This window comes from Pocillopora verrucosa, chromosome 2 (genome assembly GCF_036669915.1).
Source record: "Pocillopora verrucosa isolate sample1 chromosome 2, ASM3666991v2, whole genome shotgun sequence".
NCBI classification, from domain to species: domain Eukaryota; kingdom Metazoa; phylum Cnidaria; class Anthozoa; order Scleractinia; family Pocilloporidae; genus Pocillopora; species Pocillopora verrucosa.
In genome coordinates this window covers 11,908,934-11,929,162 of record NC_089313.1, presented here as the reverse complement: position 1 = coordinate 11,929,162, position 20,229 = coordinate 11,908,934, and the positions used below count along the sequence as shown (strand labels likewise).

The window sequence follows — 20,229 nt, the reverse complement described above, 5'->3', positions numbered from 1 at the left end:
ACAGCTGAAAAAGCCAGTCAAGCATAGAAATCCTCATATCTTTGCAAGGTCAGTTGACATTTAGTTTTTCTACATTTATTTCGTTCAAGTTTTTTTTAATGCTTTTTGTCGAAGTTAGAAAGTGTGTAAATCAGAAAGATTTTAGGGATGGCCCTCGTTGGTATCAGAAATCTTGGCTGGCAGACTAATAAATCTAATGATCTGGTTGAATCTTGATAACGTACAAATTTTTAAGAGGGTCTCACTGGGGTTAGCCGTAAGCCGTAAAACGGCCGTAAAATTTGGCCGTTAGGCGTAAAAATTGAGAGAGTGTAACCGCTAGTCGTAAAAAAAGTTAAGTGATAACAAAGGAGAGATATTTACGCAAGATTTGTCGTGTGTCTTAAGTTTTTGGTTTTATATCCGTTCACAGGATGGCACTACACTCTGTTATGTCTTACTCAATGATGGTACTTTTACTGCTGATCAGTAGAAACACCCAAGGCAGACCTGCAGCCCCTCAATTCCCATTCAGCTCGCTCATTCCTACCACACTACCGCAAGGATGTGACATATACGGAGACCGAGTGTACCTTCCTGGGGAAGTCATAGCTGGCGATCCTGACGGCTGTTTTGCAGTGGTTTGTACAGAGCATGGAATACAGATTTGGGATGGAGATTGCCATACCTCCACCGCCAACCCGAGTCCTCCCTCCTCAACCCCTGCAACATTTGAAGTTGAACTCACAACCGAACGGCCCCCGCCAAGTTTTCCGGGGTTTCCATTTGCGGGCGTGTAAGGCTATCAAGGTTTATTTAGCATCGAGTAGAACGTTTCTCTTCATGATGCTAGGAATATTGTAGCTTAATTACTGATTAACTATGTATCAGAGGCGAAATACTGTGTTGCAATAAAAAGGGGAAATGAGAGGAATTCTCTTATCTGAGAACATTACAATCATAGCAAAATTGCGCACCCTCGTATGGCAGATAAATTCACTTCCCTTGAAGTTTACCTTGATCTATATTCTTTGATCATCAGTAAGAATTTGGCGTTTTCAAAATTCGCGATCATTTTGTCTACCCTACAGATCCCCATAAATGGACGATGCATTGATACTTCAAGGGGAATCACATGTTTTGACCCAGTTATTAGAGATAATGGCGGTTTTTACCACTAGGTACTGCTCTACCTCCTAACCCCAACCTCAAAATCCCCACCCCTCCCTTCACATCTCTTCTGCATTCGCTGTTTTGCTTGTTGTCATAACAACCACTAATCTTACCGGCATATTCAAGATGGCGTCTCGCAGCGAAAGTCAAGAAAGCGGTGTGAACGAAGATTTGGATTCTGCAAATATCGTCAAGGTGGACGAACCTGTGGGTAACCTATCTAAATACTATGCCTTACCTCCTGGCTTTTCAGGAACGCCTAAAAAGGGGCACTTGATGTTCGATGCTTGTTTTGAAAGTGGAAATCTCGGCAGAGTCGACTACATTACGGAATTCGAGTACGATTTGTTTATTCGCCCGGACACCTGCAATCCTCGGTTTCGCGTCTGGTTTAATTTCACTGTGGAGAACACAGCACCTTATCAGCGTGTCATATTCAATGTCGTGAATTTCAGCAAGACCAAGAGCTTGTATCGCGAAGGAATGACTCCACTTGTTAAGTCTTCCAGTCGTCCAAAGTGGCAGAGAATTCCTGCTAAGAATTGCTTCTACTATCGTTGCCCTGACCACAGAAAAAACTATGTACTCTCATTTGCGTTTGCCTTCGATAATGACACGGATGTTTATCAGTTTGCCTACTGCTTCCCTTACACTTACTCTCGTCTGCAAACCTTCCTTGAGGAACTCGATAAAAAAAACATGGCGTGTTACAGAAGAGAGCTACTTTGTTTGACGGTTCAGCAGCGCAGAGTTGATTTGCTGACAGTTACTTCCCCAGAAAACATGAAAGATGATCTCAAAAAGAGGGTAATTTTTATCACAGCAAGGATTCATCCAGGTAAGCCTTTTATCTTGTTACGGCGGATTATCAAACTCAGTTGCGTGTACTTTGCCCAAATACACCTTTAGTTAATAATCTTTTAGGCGAGAACAACGGGAACTTGTTTACAAATAGTATGTCCAACCCAGTGGGTCAGCATGTCCATGCCTATATGTCCATGATTTTAATCGTCAAATGTGGTGAAACTTGAAACCGACAAAAATTTTCCTTGCATATATATTTTAGTACTATTGATAGAAAGTAAAGAAAGCACATTAACATGTTGTTCTGGGTAAAAATATGAACCTTTGTTGTCAAAAGTTACTGGTAGCATGTGGAAATCACTAGTTTCCTTGTATTATTGACTGGTCTCATATTCCTCAGATCATATAGTAAATGATAGTAAAATAGCCACCCATTTCAACAATAAAGTGCTCCACTATCATCAGTAAGACCCTCTCACCATCATTTTTTTAGCCTGTGTGCAGGCTCTTGTGTTTGGATTTCACTATATGGTGCTGCTGCTATTGTATTATGGGTAGCCACTGATGAAAAAGAGTATTGAAATCATGGCACATATATATACCTCAAAACTGTTCAACAATTCTGTTGAAAGAAACAGTTAACTCCCTCCCTCCAAAAATAAGTAGCAAGGAAGGTATGCACTGACCAAAATGCTTCATTTTCTCACTACTAAAATGGGCAAAGCAATTCTTTCTAAAGGGTGATTAAAGTTTAAAATTTACGATTTTAACAAAGAATGCCAACTTGGTTGAAGTAATAAGTGTACAGAATTTAGATTGATTCAAATTGAAGTTAGTATCAGAGAAATGATTATCAAAATAAGTTCAAATATATGCAAGTAGCATAATTAGTGGTAAGCATGAACCATGCAAATGCGAGCAATTTATCCCGCATGTAAAACTGAATTTTTGTCTGATCACTGAATGACAGATTGTTTGTTTTTGCCAGGGTTAAATTTTCTCCAGTTTACTTCCAAGTCTTATGTGCTCACTTTTCATGTAAGATGGTCATTAAAAGTCTGGCAAGCAGGCCTAAATACCTGAATTTTGGAAGGGGGGCTTTGGGTCTATTAGAAACTGCAAAACCATTGGAAGAATCATTCAAAACGGCAAGACTCTCAAAATTTCATGAATGATCAATTTTCACCTTATTTTCTTCCTCAATGCCAAATTTGTACTCCATTAGTGTATGGCTTCATTAACTCACATGGAGTATATCACCAAGTTGAATTTTGTTAGAACCCTATTCAAGGGGTGTACTTTCCCATCAATTTGTGCAATTTAACAACTCCTTCATGAAGTGAGTGATAAATTACCACTGATTAATAATCTGCCCAGAAGGCTTTCCATGGCCCTTACAAAAGATTTCATAATACTTTAGTGTAGCAACTGATCTGAATGCTAGAGGTCCATGAAGTCTTGCAGATATTGTAGCACATACTGGTACATTAAAGACTTGGCTGAAAATACCAAGAATAATAATTACCTAGGCCTACCTAAAAAAAAAACAAATACAAATGTTCCAGAAGCACAAACACAATGACACAAATAAGAAGACACAGCACAACTTTTTATAATAGACAGGATGTTAGGTAATTGCAGATACTCCCCCCCCTTGATTTTTCAGCTTTTCCAGACAGTCCACCAGTACACATTCATACTTGGGGGGGGGGGGATGTAAGGATATTATAGAGAGAAGTTACATTTTGATCACCTCTGAGAGTCAAAGGGTTAAACTGCTACTTTTGTTGTCTGTCTCAGGTGAAACTCCGTCGTCCTATGTCTGTCAAGGTGTCATTGATTTCCTTGTCAGTAGCCATCCAGTAGCCAAAGTGTTGAGAGACTACCTGGTATTTAAGATAGTGCCCATGTTAAACCCTGACGGCGTCGTCTTGGGTAACTACCGCTGCTCCCTGATGGGGTTTGATCTGAATCGCCATTGGCAGGAGCCGTCACCGTGGGCTCACCCCACCCTTGTAGCTTGTAAGAACCACTTAATGCAGCTGGATGAAGATGAAAATGTCCATCTTGACTTTTATATCGATATCCACGCGCATTCCACTATGATGAATGGTTTCATGTACGGGAATATTTACGACGAGGAGGAACGATTTGAAAGGCAAGCTGTTTATCCGAGACTTCTATGCGCGAACGCGGAAGACTTTTCCATGTCCAACACATCATTTAACAAAGATGCTGTGAAAGCTGGTACTGGGCGACGTTTTCTTGGCAGCTGCTTAGACCCAAAGACTCATTGCTACACGTTGGAAGTGTCGTTTTTCAGCTACAATACAGCTGTTTCACAAGGAATGTCGCCATACACCGAAGAAGGGTATTTCAAACTTGGCCGTAACGTAGCGCGTACCTTCCTCGACTATTACAAACTAAATTCGCTCGTGGTACCCACGAAGAAAAATGTTTCAAAATCCTCACAGAGAAAGGATTCTAATGGTGATGGGAAACAGAGATTGTCTGGCAGAAGTGACTACAGTGGGAAGCTGTGAATTAAAAAGTATTCAAAGTTTTTAATACCGTGTCATAAACTGAGAGAATGTTAGACCAAAAAGTGACGTTTTGAAAGGCTCTGCGTTGTGACTCACAATAACTTCAAAGCTCAGATAGATTTTTAGGGAAAAAAGTTAGAGTAGTTGTATATTAATAGTTTATTATTTATTGTGATGATTCAATCACAAATGGCGGAAAGATTACATTTTTTGTCTTTTTGCAGCAAGCATTTTTCCTTTACATTGTCAAATTGAAATGTGTTGTTTTAACAACTAAGGATTTTGCCAGGGTTATGGTATTCAAGGTTAATTCGCTGCTGGCGAAGGTAAGATGCATCCCACTAGTCATAACTTGCCTGTAAAAGTTTTCTTTTTCCGTGGCAAAGACCCACATTATATTTATGTTCCGAGAAATTAATGACGTAAATAAAGGTAGCCCGCGTTTAGCCGTACCCTCCTCCCGCAAGGTGAAACGTTTCACCTTGGGGGGGAGGGTACGGTTACACATAGGCTAAAATAAAGGTAGATTGCTAATTTGATTTTTTGGCTTCCTCGAGACTATAAATACAGTAAAATCTATTAGCAGACTCGGGGGGCACTGATACTAAGTTTGTTTCTTGAAAGCGTGATTTTAACCCGATCAGATTGAATATTTTACCTTAAAGCGCTAAATCTTGTAGAAGAGAGTCATACTTTCTACTAGAGGATCCAAGAGTCCCCTAGATGTCCCCTCAATGCAGTTTTCACATTGTCACAGGAGTTTCTCATCTTTGACTGCGGCGAGTGAGTGCGAGAGAACATAATCCCTTGCTTAGTAAGTGTTGAGTGGACCCGCAAGGTCGAGTCGACGTTCGAAACGCGATTAAGAACGGCGAGATTTATGGAAGTTCAAGGAAAAGGAACTTTGACTACTACGAATTGATTATTTGCTCCCATTTCTCGAAGAGAGCCCTTTGAATCAAACATAACTGAAAGTACTTTTCCGAGTACTTCACACATCCTGTTTACATTCTGACATTTCCTTTCCTATACGGATGATTTTGGGCGATGTTTCAAAATCCGGTGAGGATTTTAAAAACAGTCGCGTGAAGTTGTCACCGGAAGTTGTGAGCATGTTCCCGCACTCTGTTTTCCGTCTCCGCAATGAAGGTAATTTGATGACACTTTTTAGAAATGCGGCTAAATTTTAATTTGACGGCCTCAACTCCTACCAGAACATTTCAGTCAATCCGAAGGCATTGATAGTCCAATATTCCATTTTAACGTATGCCATCTTCTTTCAAATTTTTTAATCTCTTCCCTCAATTTGTCTCTGCGTGAAATGTTCATCGTTTGCGGCTGAAGTATGTCAAACTAAAGCGCTGTCAGCCCACATCCGTTTTAAAAGAGCAATCAAAAATCATAGCAGTAGGATCGTCATCAGCTGACGGTTCTCATTGTTCCGGCCAATTATCAAATAATTTAGAAAGTTACATTTTAAAATAACAACAGATCTGTGTGCTGCAAATTAATCAACCAAGTAACTGATGATAAGATTTTTGAAGCGTATACAATTTTTAATTAAATTTGGGTTCTCTCACTTGTATGCTACTTGTTTTTGAACGCATAACTGAGAGACTCAGAGACAGTGGTCGGTGATGAACCAATAGTTACGAGGCTGGTAGCACATCCTGTCAACATTACAAGAAGATAAACTACTCTAGTTTAGCAACGCCACAGTGACTCGACAAGGGCACGGCCTTGAGTACAGGGCGTGTCGGCCCAATAAGGAATTAGTGTCGAAACAAACTGAAGAGCTGTTTACCTGGCAAAGATATCAGTAAGACTGAAAGATTTATGATTGAAAGGAATCCGACAAACCACAAATCAAGGAGGTCACGTCCAATTTTCGAAACTCCGTACAGAAGAGGGTAAAAGGGAATCATGGATGTGGTCTTCCTGCTCTCTCGCCACTACTCCCATGGGGGTGACGGGAAATTATGTTTATCCTTCATGCACGAACATAGGCGGGGTTTGCTCAGATATTAGTTCATTCGAGCAAAAGGAAGGCGGATCAAAAGAATAAATTGTATTTTATATTTACTCTTCAAATTTCCATTTTGTTTTACATGGCTATTTTCTCTTGAAAAGCTTCTGTATTAAAGTAAGGCGAGCGAAGAATCTGTGATGAACGAAGAACTAAAGGATGTGCTATCAGAGTTTTTCCAAGTTAGTGGGGCGCTCAAAAGGCAAAGACCGTCAAATTATTTTCTGCAATGAAACCCAATGAAGCGGATCGCCATGATGTTGTACGTCATGTATTGAGAACTCAGCCTAGCAAGGCAAAATCTCTTCAACCCTTTAACGCCCAAGATCTTATTAGTAATTATCCTTACTGTCTTCTATAAAATTCTAATGATGCTAGCTCTGAGAATCTGGAACTGGATCAACTAGAAAATCCTCAAATCAGCATGTTTTCTTTCTTCTCATCACTTGTCTGATTGACATTGTATTGATATTGTAAGGAGAAATTCTGTCTTGGTCACTCATGGGAGTTAAAGGGTGAAGGGAAAAAATCGTCATGAATGCATCAAAAGTTATCTCTAAAGATAAAACTTTTTGGCGTCAATGAGGATGGAGTATGAAGCATAAGCCCTTTAAAACCGCAATTTTGCTTCCGCAGCCAATTTGGAAAATGTAATCTTGACACTTGCCACCATTATCACTATGAACCCCCTTGGGACTCTTGCTTGGACTTCTTCTGATTCTTCAGACATCTTGGTTCTTGTTTCTCAACCTTTCCAAGGAATTTGCTTAAAAAAAAATTTTTCATAGGTTTGACGAGAACTTGTTCCAAAAGTCGAGGTCTTGAAAGATTCCAAAAATAGAGTTTATGTAATAGATAATCCAGTCGTAATGACTCACATTCGACATTTGATAATTTAAGACGACCACGAGACTTAAAGGCGCTGGTACTCTGTGGAACAGATTACAAAATTATGGTCTAAGTTTTCCCAGATATGGAGTGCAATGAAAAGAAATAAGTCGATAAAAGATGTAGAGGTTGGTTTTGAAGATATCAGAATAATAAAGAAATTTGCAAAATAAAAACAACCAGGACCTTTTGATCTTTGTTTTTATAAGTGCGTTGACGTTCGTTGATTTTCATTGAATAAAGTCTAAACAGCAGGCGCCGAAGGGAAGCTGGTGTCAAAATTATGATAAATGATTCTCAAATCGATGACGTAGGTAATGGCTTTTCCTTGCCTAAAGACCGCTCGTTTAAATTAAGTCGAAGGGGCGTCTAAATGATTCGCGTGGTTTGACCACAAACAATAATTATTCAATTAACACTTTTTATCGAAATTTTTATGGCACGCTCAAAACGTGGCAAAAGCTTAGTAAAGAGCTTCTATTTTCATGTATAACATGTAATAATTAAGCCTCCTTTCCATATTTAATCCAACGGCTGCATTGAATAACTCATCATGGCCGATTTTGCATGAAATTCAAAACGATAGTTATTTTGCTAATATATGTTTCGGGTACGTGCGTAGGTGTGTTATAATCTGACCGGAGACGAGTAATTTTTACAAAAATCTAGCCATTTTCTGTGAAAACGACAAATCATGCCGCCTTTATCCAAAATTTTTAATTTAACTGCAGGACTCTCTATACGCACTTAATTTACAAGGCCTAGAGGACACAAATAAAGAAAAATAAAATGTAAATACCAGTGCAGTTAAGATAATTTTTAAAATTGACCCGCGTTGCTGAGTAGGTCTCTCTATCCCTTTCGTAAATAAACTTTACGAGCCGCGGCAAAGAATATTGTACGGAGGCGCGAAAAAAGTTATGGAAATCAGATTTTCCTTTTTTTAATAAATAGCTAGAAAAGCCTTGATGTTCTTTACCAAAGCCGCCTAAGGACACAGAAAAATTGCACAATGGATACCGATGCAGGAGAGAGGTGGAAGTGCTAATTTGCGTTGTTGTACGGTGACTGCCCTTGATATTTAAATTAAATTGTCGGAAGATTATTTTTTTTTTTGTCATGAGACTTTTTAATCTCGTGCGGCAGCTCATTTAATAGTGAGATGCCGCATAAAAACCGCTAATTTTTTTGAACTGAAAGCGATGTCAGGCGGTTTGTGTTCGGTGTAAAATCATGAACCAAGATTGTAAGATGATCAGAAATTGTTTTATGTTTAGTTTATTTGGGGTTTGTTGCCATTATATCTGCTCAAACTCCGGCAAATGCTAACTGATACACAATTAATTTCGTTTAGGATCATATGATTCCCTGAACCTAAATAACGTGCTAAGATTTCTTTTACACTTCTTACCGGCAGGTCAAAGACCGTGTGCTCTGCATTCTTACGATCATCCACCAAAATAACTCTAAAAATTTCACACAACATATTAATGAACGATCAACATGTACATCTATTCAGTAAATATCTTAATAACGTGAATATTTTTACCTTTAACTTAGTATACATGGGATAAATAATGTCATAATTTATCATACTCTCTGTCAGTCAACCCTTCACACATGTGATTTGTGAACTGACTTATTCAACTCGCTTCGAGATACTTTACAATAACATATACATGATCTAGCCTGTGAAAATCAGAAAGACATCTTGTCTATGTCAGAGCCCCATCTCTTTGAACCTGTTATTAACTACTAAAGTTTTCCTCAGTTCTAAGAGAGAGGTACTTCTAGATCTAAACGCAACAGCAGTGTTCCGCTCAATCTCTTTACAAATTCCCATTCTTCTCTTCTCCCAGCTCTCTCTTCTCGGCGCCACAATCGAATCACAATCTTCTTCGTCACTCTCTTCGCATCGTTCGTAATCGAAAACGTGCTCCTCTTGTTCTGTTCGTTTTAAACAGAACCGAAGTTTCCTTTGACCCTTTTTCAATTCATTCTCGCTTAGAGATAGACAGTCCAAGCGAGGCAAACTCGTGTAAGGGGCAGTTTTTCCATCTGTCTTACAATTCTTGCAAAATACCTTCGAGACGGACTTTCGGATCCTTTTCCACACGTCCTCTTTGCAATTGGTCACTGCATGTGGTTTGCTTGTCTTGTTGATTCTATCAGTTTTCTCGTTGATCTTGCTTCGTCCCTCAAAACAATCCCCGCGCTGGAAGTGAAAAACATTCTCCCATGTTTGATTCGTGGCCGATTTTCTTCTGATGTGCATTTTTTGACCGTATTTAGGAATTACTGGTTGAGGTCTTCCGTTTGGAACAGTCAGTGACAAAAATACTTTCGAGCCTACATGTCGCAACTTTTATACAGCAAATACCGGGAATGCTTTGTTTTTGAACAAGTAATTGAAGACGACTTCCGCTTTACAAGAAGAGATGAAAGCTTTTCTATGGGAGCTTTTTTTGGGCGAACCGGACGCCTTTGGTGTAAGTCACTTAACACCTCTATTTTGGAAAGATCTTTTGATTGAGGCGTGGAAGCCATTAACAGTTTCTCAAGGACTTTATTTGAATAGTTTGTTTATAGTTTATTATGAAAAGTAAACATCATTTTTGGGTTAGCCAAGGAGAAGTAAACATTGACGCATTTCCTTGGGCAAAAGTAGGTTTCCTATCTCAAATTTGCGGAAATACCGGTAACCAGGAGTTTTTTCCTCTGTAAACAAACATCTCTGTTTTTGACAAATAACAAGACTGACGAAATAGTCCATTGGCACACGAGTAGAAATTACTCTTCGAGGTTAGAGCCCTGATGACAGATGAAGCAGGTAAGGTCACTTTGCTTCAGACATCGCATAAATGACGTGTTCGTGATGAAAGAAGACTGAGTAAATAGCAGAGGGAAACAGATAATGATGTATCATTTGTTGTTATTAAAGCACGGGTCAAGCCATTAGTGCTTTTATCATCATTTGAAAATTCTGTGTCGCAAACCTAGACCACACGTATCGCTTGAATAAACAAAAACATCTCCACAATGTAAATTAAAAACTTCTACCCTGCTCTGGTGCGACATAACCACGCACGCTAATCGGTGTATCTCATCATTTTATTTCTATTCTATAAAACTTTTCTTCAGAACAGGGATGGCAAAAGCATCTTACTCTATCCCTCTATAATTAGTTTTTTTTCTTTGCGAGAACATTTTAGTATCGTGGAAAAGAGTTTTATCGAATGAAAGTCTTAAAAAAAAAAAACTGGAAAAGAGAGAGAGCGCGCGCGCGCTAGTATGATCCTATACAAGTCAGACTGTAAGTTGTTTCAGGCTCTCAGCATGGCGATGGGTGAAAAGCGTGGTAGCGCCAAAGACTATGGCAGTTTTCAGAGAAGCGACTGTGAAACGATTTCCTCGTTTCATTCTGCTTTCCCCTCTCTTCCCCGACTAGCGTAGTTTCCGCGCTGCTGCTCCTTTCCACTGACTGTGGATATCCTCGCATAGGCTAGCCAAACGATCATTTTTGGTCAGTTTCAGTTCAGAAGTCACGACCAGTTATTTAACTGTACTTTTACGACATAATTCGTAATTTTTAAAAGACATCGAAGGTGAATTTTGAATTTTATTTAATCCACCAGAGTTTGACAATCCTTCTTGTCCACCTCGGATGTTATATTCTGCATCCTCGCACTTGTAACGTTTATAATCTCTGCAACTTTTTCTGAGAAGAAAAAGATGATATACTTTCTTTCCTATTGAATTTATTTTGCTCATTCTTCGACTATTTTGAGGGTATTCTCGTCAACAGGATATATTTTGTTGTTATTGCTTTAAATCTGGATGGTTTGCGACCCAAATAATCTTCTTATAATTTCTTAACCCTTTCCACTTTAACATCAGTAAGCATAATCTCCATACTATTTTCTATACATTTCCTAAAGTGCTGGCAAGGAGAATTTGTTTAATAATCAATAACTTCTTTGGATGATGATCATTTCCTTATTCTCGCGACTCTAATGTGTGATTCAGGGGTAATAATTGTGATGAGAAATTAGATGCTGATGCATGTTTTCGCCGGCTAACGAAGACAGACGGTTGCGCTAGTCGGTGAAAGTATTGACGTATGAATTGGTGACATCTTGGAATGGCTATAATCAGCATGCTTAGTTTTTCTGAGAAGCACTTTGACTCTTTCCTAAGAGTGACTTGTATCTAATTTGCCCTTACTAACAGTAAAACTGCTGAATCATTCATTAACTCTTTAACTCCCATGAGTGACCAAGACAGAATTTCTCTTTACAATATCAATACAAAATCAATCAGACAGGTGATGAGAATGTATAAAAGTGTGAGTTTGACTTTATTTCATTCGAATTTCCTGGGTGGGTAGTGTCCCTGTAGATCAGTGATGACGTCGTTGTTCAGCGGCGAGTGACGTAGTTGTTCATCACTTGCCGGCCGGGTGGTCCAATGTTTATCTAGGTGTGTTTGCATATTCTGCTTCCATTTCGTGTTTATTACGCCGGTAGTTAGTTAAACCGGTTATCTCACTGGTCATGCGCAGTTTCCAAGAGATTGAACTTGCGTTAACTGACAAGGATGGCTTTAGTAAGCGTCCAAATCGTCTTCGACCATTCAAAGCTAACTTGCTAGGAGGGATTGTATTTTTAAAGAAAGGTCTTCTTTATGAATTTTGTCTTATTTGGTATTTTTCCTTTTTCCTTTACGATTCTTTTAATCATTTAGGTGTCGGATTGTGGCTCAAAAAGTAGAGAGAGAGGTGCTTGTTTTTCTCAGACAAACGCTTCTCTTTGCAATAAAATCAGGAGCGGAAATCAGTGGCGAAGGTGTACTTTTCATCATGGCTCGACTCAACTAGTTACTCATTTGGCTTTGCTGTTTTCTTTTTTCCTTTTCTCAGTATTACTATGAATACACGTTGACTTAAAGATGTGGAGAAATAAATTAAAACATGCAAATGGCTCGAGACATCACACGACTGTCAGTTTTAGACGTTATAAGTCAGCAATTAAAAAAAAAAGTGTTATCGAAACTTGATATGGAATTAGCGCATTAGACACGGAAAACAAATTCATTTTCAGAATTTTTCAGTTTCGGCACATATTGTCAAACTAAGCTTTACTTGATGTTCCATACAAATAGAGAAATTTCTTTCAGTAATCAGATCAGTTTGTGCACATGTAAACATTTTCACCCAGTATCCAAGTAAGTAAATGTACGTAAGACGGGTTTTCGAGCTTGTCCTCTCGGTGCTTGGCTACGTTGAAGTTTGAATCGGGAATCACGCGTCGAAACAAAACCTTGACGGTTCTGAATAGCGTAATGATTTTTACAAAGCAACTAGACAAAAATAATGACATTCAGTTCTCATAGCTACATCAGCTCTGGTAGCTATATAAAATTTTCTAGTTTTGATTGTAGCAGATTCATTCCGGCCCTGGACTGATAGTGCCAATTACCACGACCACCAATCGAACTGAGGTATTTGGTCCTCTCCAGATGTATTAATAAAGAAACAAAGCTATACTCAGCTTCGAAAATGAAGGTAAAATATATTGCTTTTGATTGGTTGCAAGCAACGTGATTAAACCGAAAGATCAGGATTTCCCTTGGCATAAAAATCGTCTACATGGCCACTGCCAAGAGATTGTGAACTTCTTCTTTTGTCAGCTCTCTTTCGACGAATATTAATGTGGGAAATTTAATGCAAATGATTCAAGCCATGGTTCCAAACTGCTGAAGGGACTTTTGACCATGTATTTCACCCGAGCGGAATGTATTCCACCTGAGTGTGAGATCTGGTAACTAGTCACCCCGACTTCCGCTTTCGACTGAAATCTAAAGACTTTGCAGACTACGTTAGCGACACCGAACATCTATACTTTTCCCTGCTCGGAAAATCTTCAAAATGGCCGCAATGAAAAGAGGTTTACCTTCTCTGGAAAGGTATTTTTCGACGGATATGGAAACTTTACATGCAAACGATCCAAGCCACGGCTGTAATCTTCTGACCATGTACAAAAATGGCAGATATTCTGATGTCACTTTGAAGATAAGTGAAGACCGACGGCTTTCAGTTCATCGTGTTGTTCTGGCCTCTTTTAGTCCTTACTTTGAAGCCTTGTTCGGGAAAAACTGGGACGATGGAGAAAAAAAAGAGATAGAAGTTCTTGGCTTTGACGAGAATGCTGTCAGCGAATTGATCGAATTCGCATATTCGGGCGAAATTGACATCAGCAAAGACAATGTGCAAACTTTGCTCGAGGCATCCAATTATTTGCAGGTGGAGTTTGTCAAGAAATCGTGCGGAGATTTTCTGAAAGATGCAATTAATGATAAAACTTGTCCTAGCATCTGGCAGCTTGCTGATTTGTTTGCGCTGGAACAGCTAATGAAGGAGGCTAAAAAGCACTTTTTGCTGCATTTCACTGAAGTCACTCGGATGGAAGAGTTTTTGCAGCTTCCAATTGGTTCCCTGAAAGAGGTTCTTGCTGACGAAGGTATCTGTGTGGTTATCGAGAGCCTGATTCCGTCCCAAGAGGAAAGGGAAAAGGTCGTGCTGGAGGCCGTTTTGAAGTATGTTGAGCATGATATCGACAACCGAAAAAGGCATTTTACCGAATTGTTATTCTTGGTACGACTCCCAACTTTATCAGAGTCTTATCTGGAAGAAATCTCGGAACACAAACTTATTACAGACTCCAGCAGAGGAATCATTTCAAAGGCTCGGAAGTTGAAAATTGATTCCCCCGAGAAAGATTCAGCCGATGAAATGTGGGCGACCACTCGGGCGTTTGCCAAACCTGCTGTCAGTTGGGGGCGTTCCTTTGCTTATGGTGGCAACGTACATCCTGAAACACCTCATCACAACAACAAAGAGGCTGCTGAAGATCTTGGCAGTGACGTCTTCATAAAGGGAATGAAACTTTGGATTCGACGCTGGTGTGGGCATGGGACACCTATCCTGGGAGGGCTGAAGATTTTTTATAATCATGATGGTGACCAAGAGATTATGATGGGAAGTGACTCTGATCAGTCCGAACACCATGAATTTCACTTGGAAAAAAATGAAAGGATCGTCAAAGTTGATGTTAATTCCGGATGTATGATTGACCGCCTCTCCTTTTACACCAACAAGAAAGATGAAAATGGTGACCCTAAATGTTATGGTCCTTATGGAGGGAATGGTGGAGGATTGTACACTGAGACTCCACCAGAGTCGTACGGTTTCCTAGCCGGAATTAGTGCTACTGACTCACGGGGTGAAGGTATCGACAGACTTCAGTTTGCTTGGAGGACATATGTACTTCCTGGTGACCCAGAGCCAAATGGGTAATGTATACAACAACTATTATCTGAAGAAAAATTACACATATTTAAAAACTAATAACAACATATCATTAAAGTAGCCTCGTGTTTTTTACAGTAATTCTAAAAATAGACAATTTAATTTAAACATTTGCCATGATTTTTCCTGTTGTTACCTGACTTTGAATACAAAATGAATTTATTTTCCATTTTTCATTATGATAACTTTTCTGTCCATTAAAGTAAGCACTGCTTCTAGAGAGCTGATCCAACATCAATTTGTGTACTTTATATGTGATTGGTTACATGATACAAAGTGTGGCCATTAAAGGGTAACTGACGGCTAAAAGGTCACCTTTTGGGAATACCGTCTAAATGCTTCAGGTATCACATAGAAACAGATACAAGAAGCTTCTTTGAGTTTTTTTTTCCGGCGGGAAAACTGTCCCAAAATCCAGCTTAGCCGCAATCGCTTCGATTTTGATCATATGACCCTATACGTCACACGTGTGTTCTTTAGCAAATTAAATATGGCGGATAGTAACTAGTTTGAAAGCAGTTCGATTCCGGGGTCTGAGTATTTGGATTTTAAGGCCTCGATGGAAGGTGAACATAATGAAAGGGTTTATGAACTTGTTAGTAAAATCAGGCTGTCGCGATTTCCATTCTCAGGACGTACTTAGAAGAGAGCGCGAGAGTCAGAAGAGGATCATTGGCCGTGCGCCGCGGCCGCCTGGATCAAGAAAGCGAGAATGGTGAGTGCATTTACGCTTGTAAATAAAGTATCTGAAAATCACTCGCTTATTAAATATAGGAGCGATCTAGTAAAGAAAACCAATTGTGCAGACTCTTGAATACCATGGGAGCGAAGAGTTTTTATGCTACACGCACGCACTTTCCGAAGCTAAGGTTTCACTGACTGAAAGATAAACATACACGCTTTTTGAGGTGAATTGGATGGATTGTACACGTTTCCACGCGATTGAATCTGTTTTAAGTTCTCCTGTGTTGAATTTGGCGAACGAGTTAAGATTTCTCGGCTTTTACTTTAAAACACGATGCAGCAGAAAATAGCATCGGCATATGTAGAATTGAACATCCTCTTAATATTAACTTATTGTTTAATTGTGGTCTTTGCACCTTGTTTGTCACCTAAAGTTTGAGTTATCTCGCACGTTTGTGACAGTTATAGAGTTCATAACTGTTCCTTTTGGTGAAACCAATCATACAAGTTGCGCTCTCTATTCTTCTATTCAACATCGTGAAAAAAATTGCTACTGATTTTATTTCAAGGTGTCATTGTGGAAACTGCCAATCAGTGTGAAGGAAGAAAGAAAACATCTTAGCCAAAAAGTAAATGTGGTCAAAAATAAAAATTTGGAGGATGTTACAGTGGAACAGTTTGATAAGGCAGAAGAATTTGGTGCTTAAATGTCTTAACAATAACTGGCAGACCCTTAATTTTGATTACCAGACTGTTTGACAGTGCCTTGAAATAGCAAGCAGAATTTTGTTTGGGACTGATCTCACCTGGCCTATACTGATCATGTTTGGAACAACCTAATCCAGAAAATTTTATGTCCAGCTTGCATACCACAGCTTTTTGTTTGTGTTCTGATGCAATGCCAACAGGGAGAACAAACTCTCCAGTTACCATTGATAGTAACTAGTTTAGAAAAAAGGATAATGTCTTTGTCTCAAAGTGATTCCTCAGAAAAATCAAAGTGCTCTGTGAGCAAACTCATGAATTGGCAGATGACTTACATGATTTTTTGGATTATGTTCAATGTTATCAGGTTAAAGGAATTTTGTGATTGATTGTCTTATTTAAAGTACGAGCAGTAGTCCAGTGTTCACTAATGTAGCAAAGAAACAAAGTAATGTTGGGATAAGAAGGCATTACAACTGAAATGATCATGCTATTACATTTGACAAGGGTGGATGATGTCATGTGTTTTAAACATACATCATTTTTGTTTCTGGTTCAAGAAAATGTTGGAAGTAAATGTGGGTGAAAAGTGAAATTTACTGTCTATCATTGTAAATATTGGAAAGTCAAGGCAATATTGTCTTAATGAAAACGTTAATGATTCCCTCTTTATCATATGGGACAAACGGGAATGAGTTTTTTTTATGTGTTATTTGATTTTCGTGTTAACCTGTAATTTCATCAGTCGCTGGCACCTTTTGTTGCTTCACACAGAAAAACACATGATATGAAATGTAATGATCGATTTTGTCCCCAATTTCACGCCATAACAGAAAAAGCTTTTGAACACCTGGAGTAAGTGATATTTTTAATGAATCTTCAGATTGTTTTCAAGTTCAAGAATTGTAAATTGCAATTTTATGAAAAACGAAGGTTGTTCTCTTAATTCAGTGCAAATCCTCGCACCCCTGCCAGTCGCTGGCGCTGCTTGTTGAAACTAAAACGAAAAAAATTAACTCTTTTAAGATTATCACTGACTTCTTTTTCACCGCACCACTATTCTTAGCAACAAAGGTTGCCATTTTGTTTGTTTATTACTCACCAAAAACTATCAAATGAACTCAAAAGCCTAAAATCAAAAAAAAGTTTACAGGAATCGACCAATCAAGCAAGCGAGCGAGTGGTATTCTCCACATCATATCTACAACTCACTCTTGCGCATGCGTGCAATTCACAAGTTAAAAAGTTAGCGAACAATTGTTTTATACTCTCCTTAAATGTTCTTTACCACTGACTTGAAAATTTACAATAAAAAAGATAGTTTGCCGTGCTTGTTTTATTAAGAGGGCATAGTTCATTCGGCAGAAGGTGGAAGCAAGGGTTTTTAAAGTATGAAATGTTTGCTTCCACCAGGGTTAAAGTGATCTCACAAAAAATAAGTTATCAAACAATTTATTTATACTCTCCTTAAATGTTCTTTACCATTGGCTTGAAAATTTACAATAAAAAAGATAGTTTGCCGTGCTTGTTTTATTAAGAGGGCATAGTTCATTTTGCAGAAGTTGGAAGCAAGGGTTTTTAAAGTATGGAATGATAGAGAACAATTCGATATATAATTTGTGGAAAAATCACGATTTTAAACAACATTGACTTGAAAGATTTCTCAAATCATCTATGTCAAGGTCATAATTTGCATCAAATAACTGGCTTGATGGGTAATGCAATTCTAAGGAATCACCTGAAATGACTTATCATGCCTGTATAGCTTGTATTTAGTCATATCACTGATTGTTCTTTTGTACTTAACCCTTTCACTCCCAGTGATGACCAAATTTGAATTTCTCCTAACAGTTCCAATGAAGTTTCAGGCAAAAGGTTGTTGAGAAGAAAGAAACATGTTGAGTAGCAGACACCCTCTGATTTGACACTAAATTCTCTGAGTGAAAATGTTTTGAAATGTAGGGCAGAGAGTGTGGAGAATTGAAATTTAGATCTGAGGAGTGAAGGGGGGAGTGGTTGCCAGACCCTTCATGATTAAAAATTGTCAAACACCTAAGCTCACTTCATATGCTTTACCTCTCAGCTGCTGCACCAGAACTTTTAGAAATGCATTAAGTATTAATTATGTGTTTTTGTTATTTCTTTTTTCTAGGTAGAAAGACTTAATGTGTTGTTTGAGTATGTGGTACTTGCGAAGGACTTTTTAAGGACAATGTAACCAATGGATCCACTGAAACTAGTTTAAATATAATTATGGCCAGAAATACAAAACTATTTTTGCCAGTTATGTATTGGAGGGCAGTCATCACAGAACTTTTTCTTAAAAATACTTTGTAAATGTTGGGAACCAACATTTTGTGTTACAAATTTTGTATATTCAGGACCTTAAAAGTCAAATTTGTGTTCTATAAAATTATCATGATCACAGTGATTTTTCAAATAATTTTCTGTCAATGATAGGTTCAGAGCTTGAGTCAAAAGTTGGCCCCTTCATGATGTTTGGATTGTTTTTCTGGTGGAAGCAAACATTCATTTGGGCTTTGGGATGCAGGCCTTGTTATAAGTTCATAAGTCAAGTTCAGCCTTTGTGTGATAGACCTTGTGCTAGGGGTTGCAAGTCAAAGTTTTTCTTTTGTTTAACTGTTCAGTAATAGATCACAGATGGTGTCAAAATTTGTCAAGGACAAGAAAAGTGGCACATGAGGTGCATAAAAATAATTGATAAAATCTGTCATTAAAATTATTAACCGAGAGGCCAGACAAATTTTCCCAGGCAGGGACTGTAGGTGTTTTCATGCAATTATCAGAATATATAGCTACTTCAGAAATCTCTGACAGGGAACTTAAGCTTTCTTGGGAAAGTGTGAAAGCTGTATTTATAGTTGAAAGAACTCAAGACCTGTAGGTTAAAGTAGATGGGACAGTTAAAAATGTGCTTGAATCTATTATTTCCCACTTTGGGGAAGTCTTACTTAAATTGGATAAGCAGCCTTTGTATGATGGAACTTTAGCTAGAGGTAGCAACAACTCTTCACTGTAACAGAATTCTTATAAAATGGACATACTATGTGAGTGATAATGGGAGATGTGGTTGTAATGGTTATGCTGAAGAACTTTTTGTTGCACAATGTCTACACCAGGTCTCTGATTCCATGTATCCAGCATGGTACTAATCATGTTTGGAACAACTGAATCCAGAAAATTTTATGTCCAGCTTACATAGCACAGCTTTTTGTTTGAGTTCCGATGCAATGCCAACAGGGAGAACAAACTCTCCTGTCACCATAACACAACTATATTATGCCTAGTTATTTAAATAATTTATAACCGGTAGTTAGAAATTCAGAAATTCATAATCAAGCCACTAGACATTCAAATATAAGTCTGATGTGCCCTAAGGATAAACGAAAATCAGAAGGAGGTCATACTTTCACTATTAGGACTATAAAGGACAGGAATTGTATGAATGCTAATATAAGAAATAATGGCTCGCTAGCAAGTTTTAAGCACCATGTTTTTAAATCCTTTCTAGCTGAACAAAAGGCTGCAATGTGCCTTAGACCGTAATTTTGTATATATGAATTATTTCTTACATTTTATCTTTTAAATATGGTATATACTATTGTTATTAGTTGTAGCATCTATATTTTGTAATTGTTTGAGGGCCACAGAGTCATCAGTGTCTTTGGGCTACTGTTAAGTGTTTGTTACCCTCTCTAAATAAAGCCTATTATTATTATTATTATTATTATTATTATTATTGTTATTATTACCATAGATTATCTAGTTTAGAAAAAACGGATAATGGTTAACATAAGACAAGTGATTCCTCAGAAAAAAAAAGTTATCAAACAATTTTTTTAAACTTTCCTTAAATGTTCCCTCTCATTGTTTGTTTTATACAATAAATAAATACAATAAAAGAGATAGTTCAGTGTGATTGTTTAATTAACTCTTTAACTCCTAAGAGTGACTAGCATCTAATTTCTCCTTACAATATCACCCCTGAATCATGCAGTAAGGTCATGAGACTAACGAAAATTATCAGCATCAAAAGAGGC

At 38.2% G+C, this 20,229-nt stretch overlaps 3 protein-coding genes across 4 annotated transcripts; 2 read left to right on the top strand and 1 right to left on the bottom strand.

The window, feature by feature from the left end:
* The first annotated feature begins 1,259 nt into the window (after positions 1–1,259).
* On the top strand, positions 1,260–4,979 carry LOC131791609 (cytosolic carboxypeptidase 6). The gene is made up of 2 exons (XM_059108955.2): positions 1,260–1,990; positions 3,757–4,979. Exons 1-2 carry the CDS (start codon positions 1,279–1,281, stop codon positions 4,497–4,499), a joined length of 1,455 nt encoding a protein of 484 aa, XP_058964938.1. The 5' UTR covers positions 1,260–1,278; the 3' UTR covers positions 4,500–4,979.
* A 3,724-nt stretch (positions 4,980–8,703) lies between these two features.
* On the bottom strand, positions 8,704–9,789 carry LOC131791607 (uncharacterized). Its single transcript, XM_059108953.2, has one exon. It carries the CDS (start codon positions 9,686–9,688, stop codon positions 9,134–9,136), a length of 555 nt encoding a protein of 184 aa, XP_058964936.2. The 5' UTR covers positions 9,689–9,789; the 3' UTR covers positions 8,704–9,133.
* A 3,098-nt stretch (positions 9,790–12,887) lies between these two features.
* On the top strand, positions 12,888–19,252 carry LOC131791593 (kelch-like protein 28). 2 transcript variants are annotated; one of them, XM_066162525.1, is made up of 3 exons: positions 12,888–14,763; positions 15,412–15,494; positions 18,321–19,252. In XM_066162525.1, the coding sequence occupies exons 1-3, from the start codon at positions 13,340–13,342 to the stop codon at positions 18,332–18,334; spliced, it is 1,521 nt and encodes a 506-aa protein (XP_066018622.1). In that variant the 5' UTR covers positions 12,888–13,339; the 3' UTR covers positions 18,335–19,252. The 2 variants fall into 2 exon arrangements, with proteins under 2 accessions (XP_066018622.1, XP_066018621.1); XM_066162524.1 differs by lacking the exon at positions 18,321–19,252 and adding an exon at positions 16,033–17,628.
* The last annotated feature ends 977 nt before the right edge of the window (positions 19,253–20,229 follow it).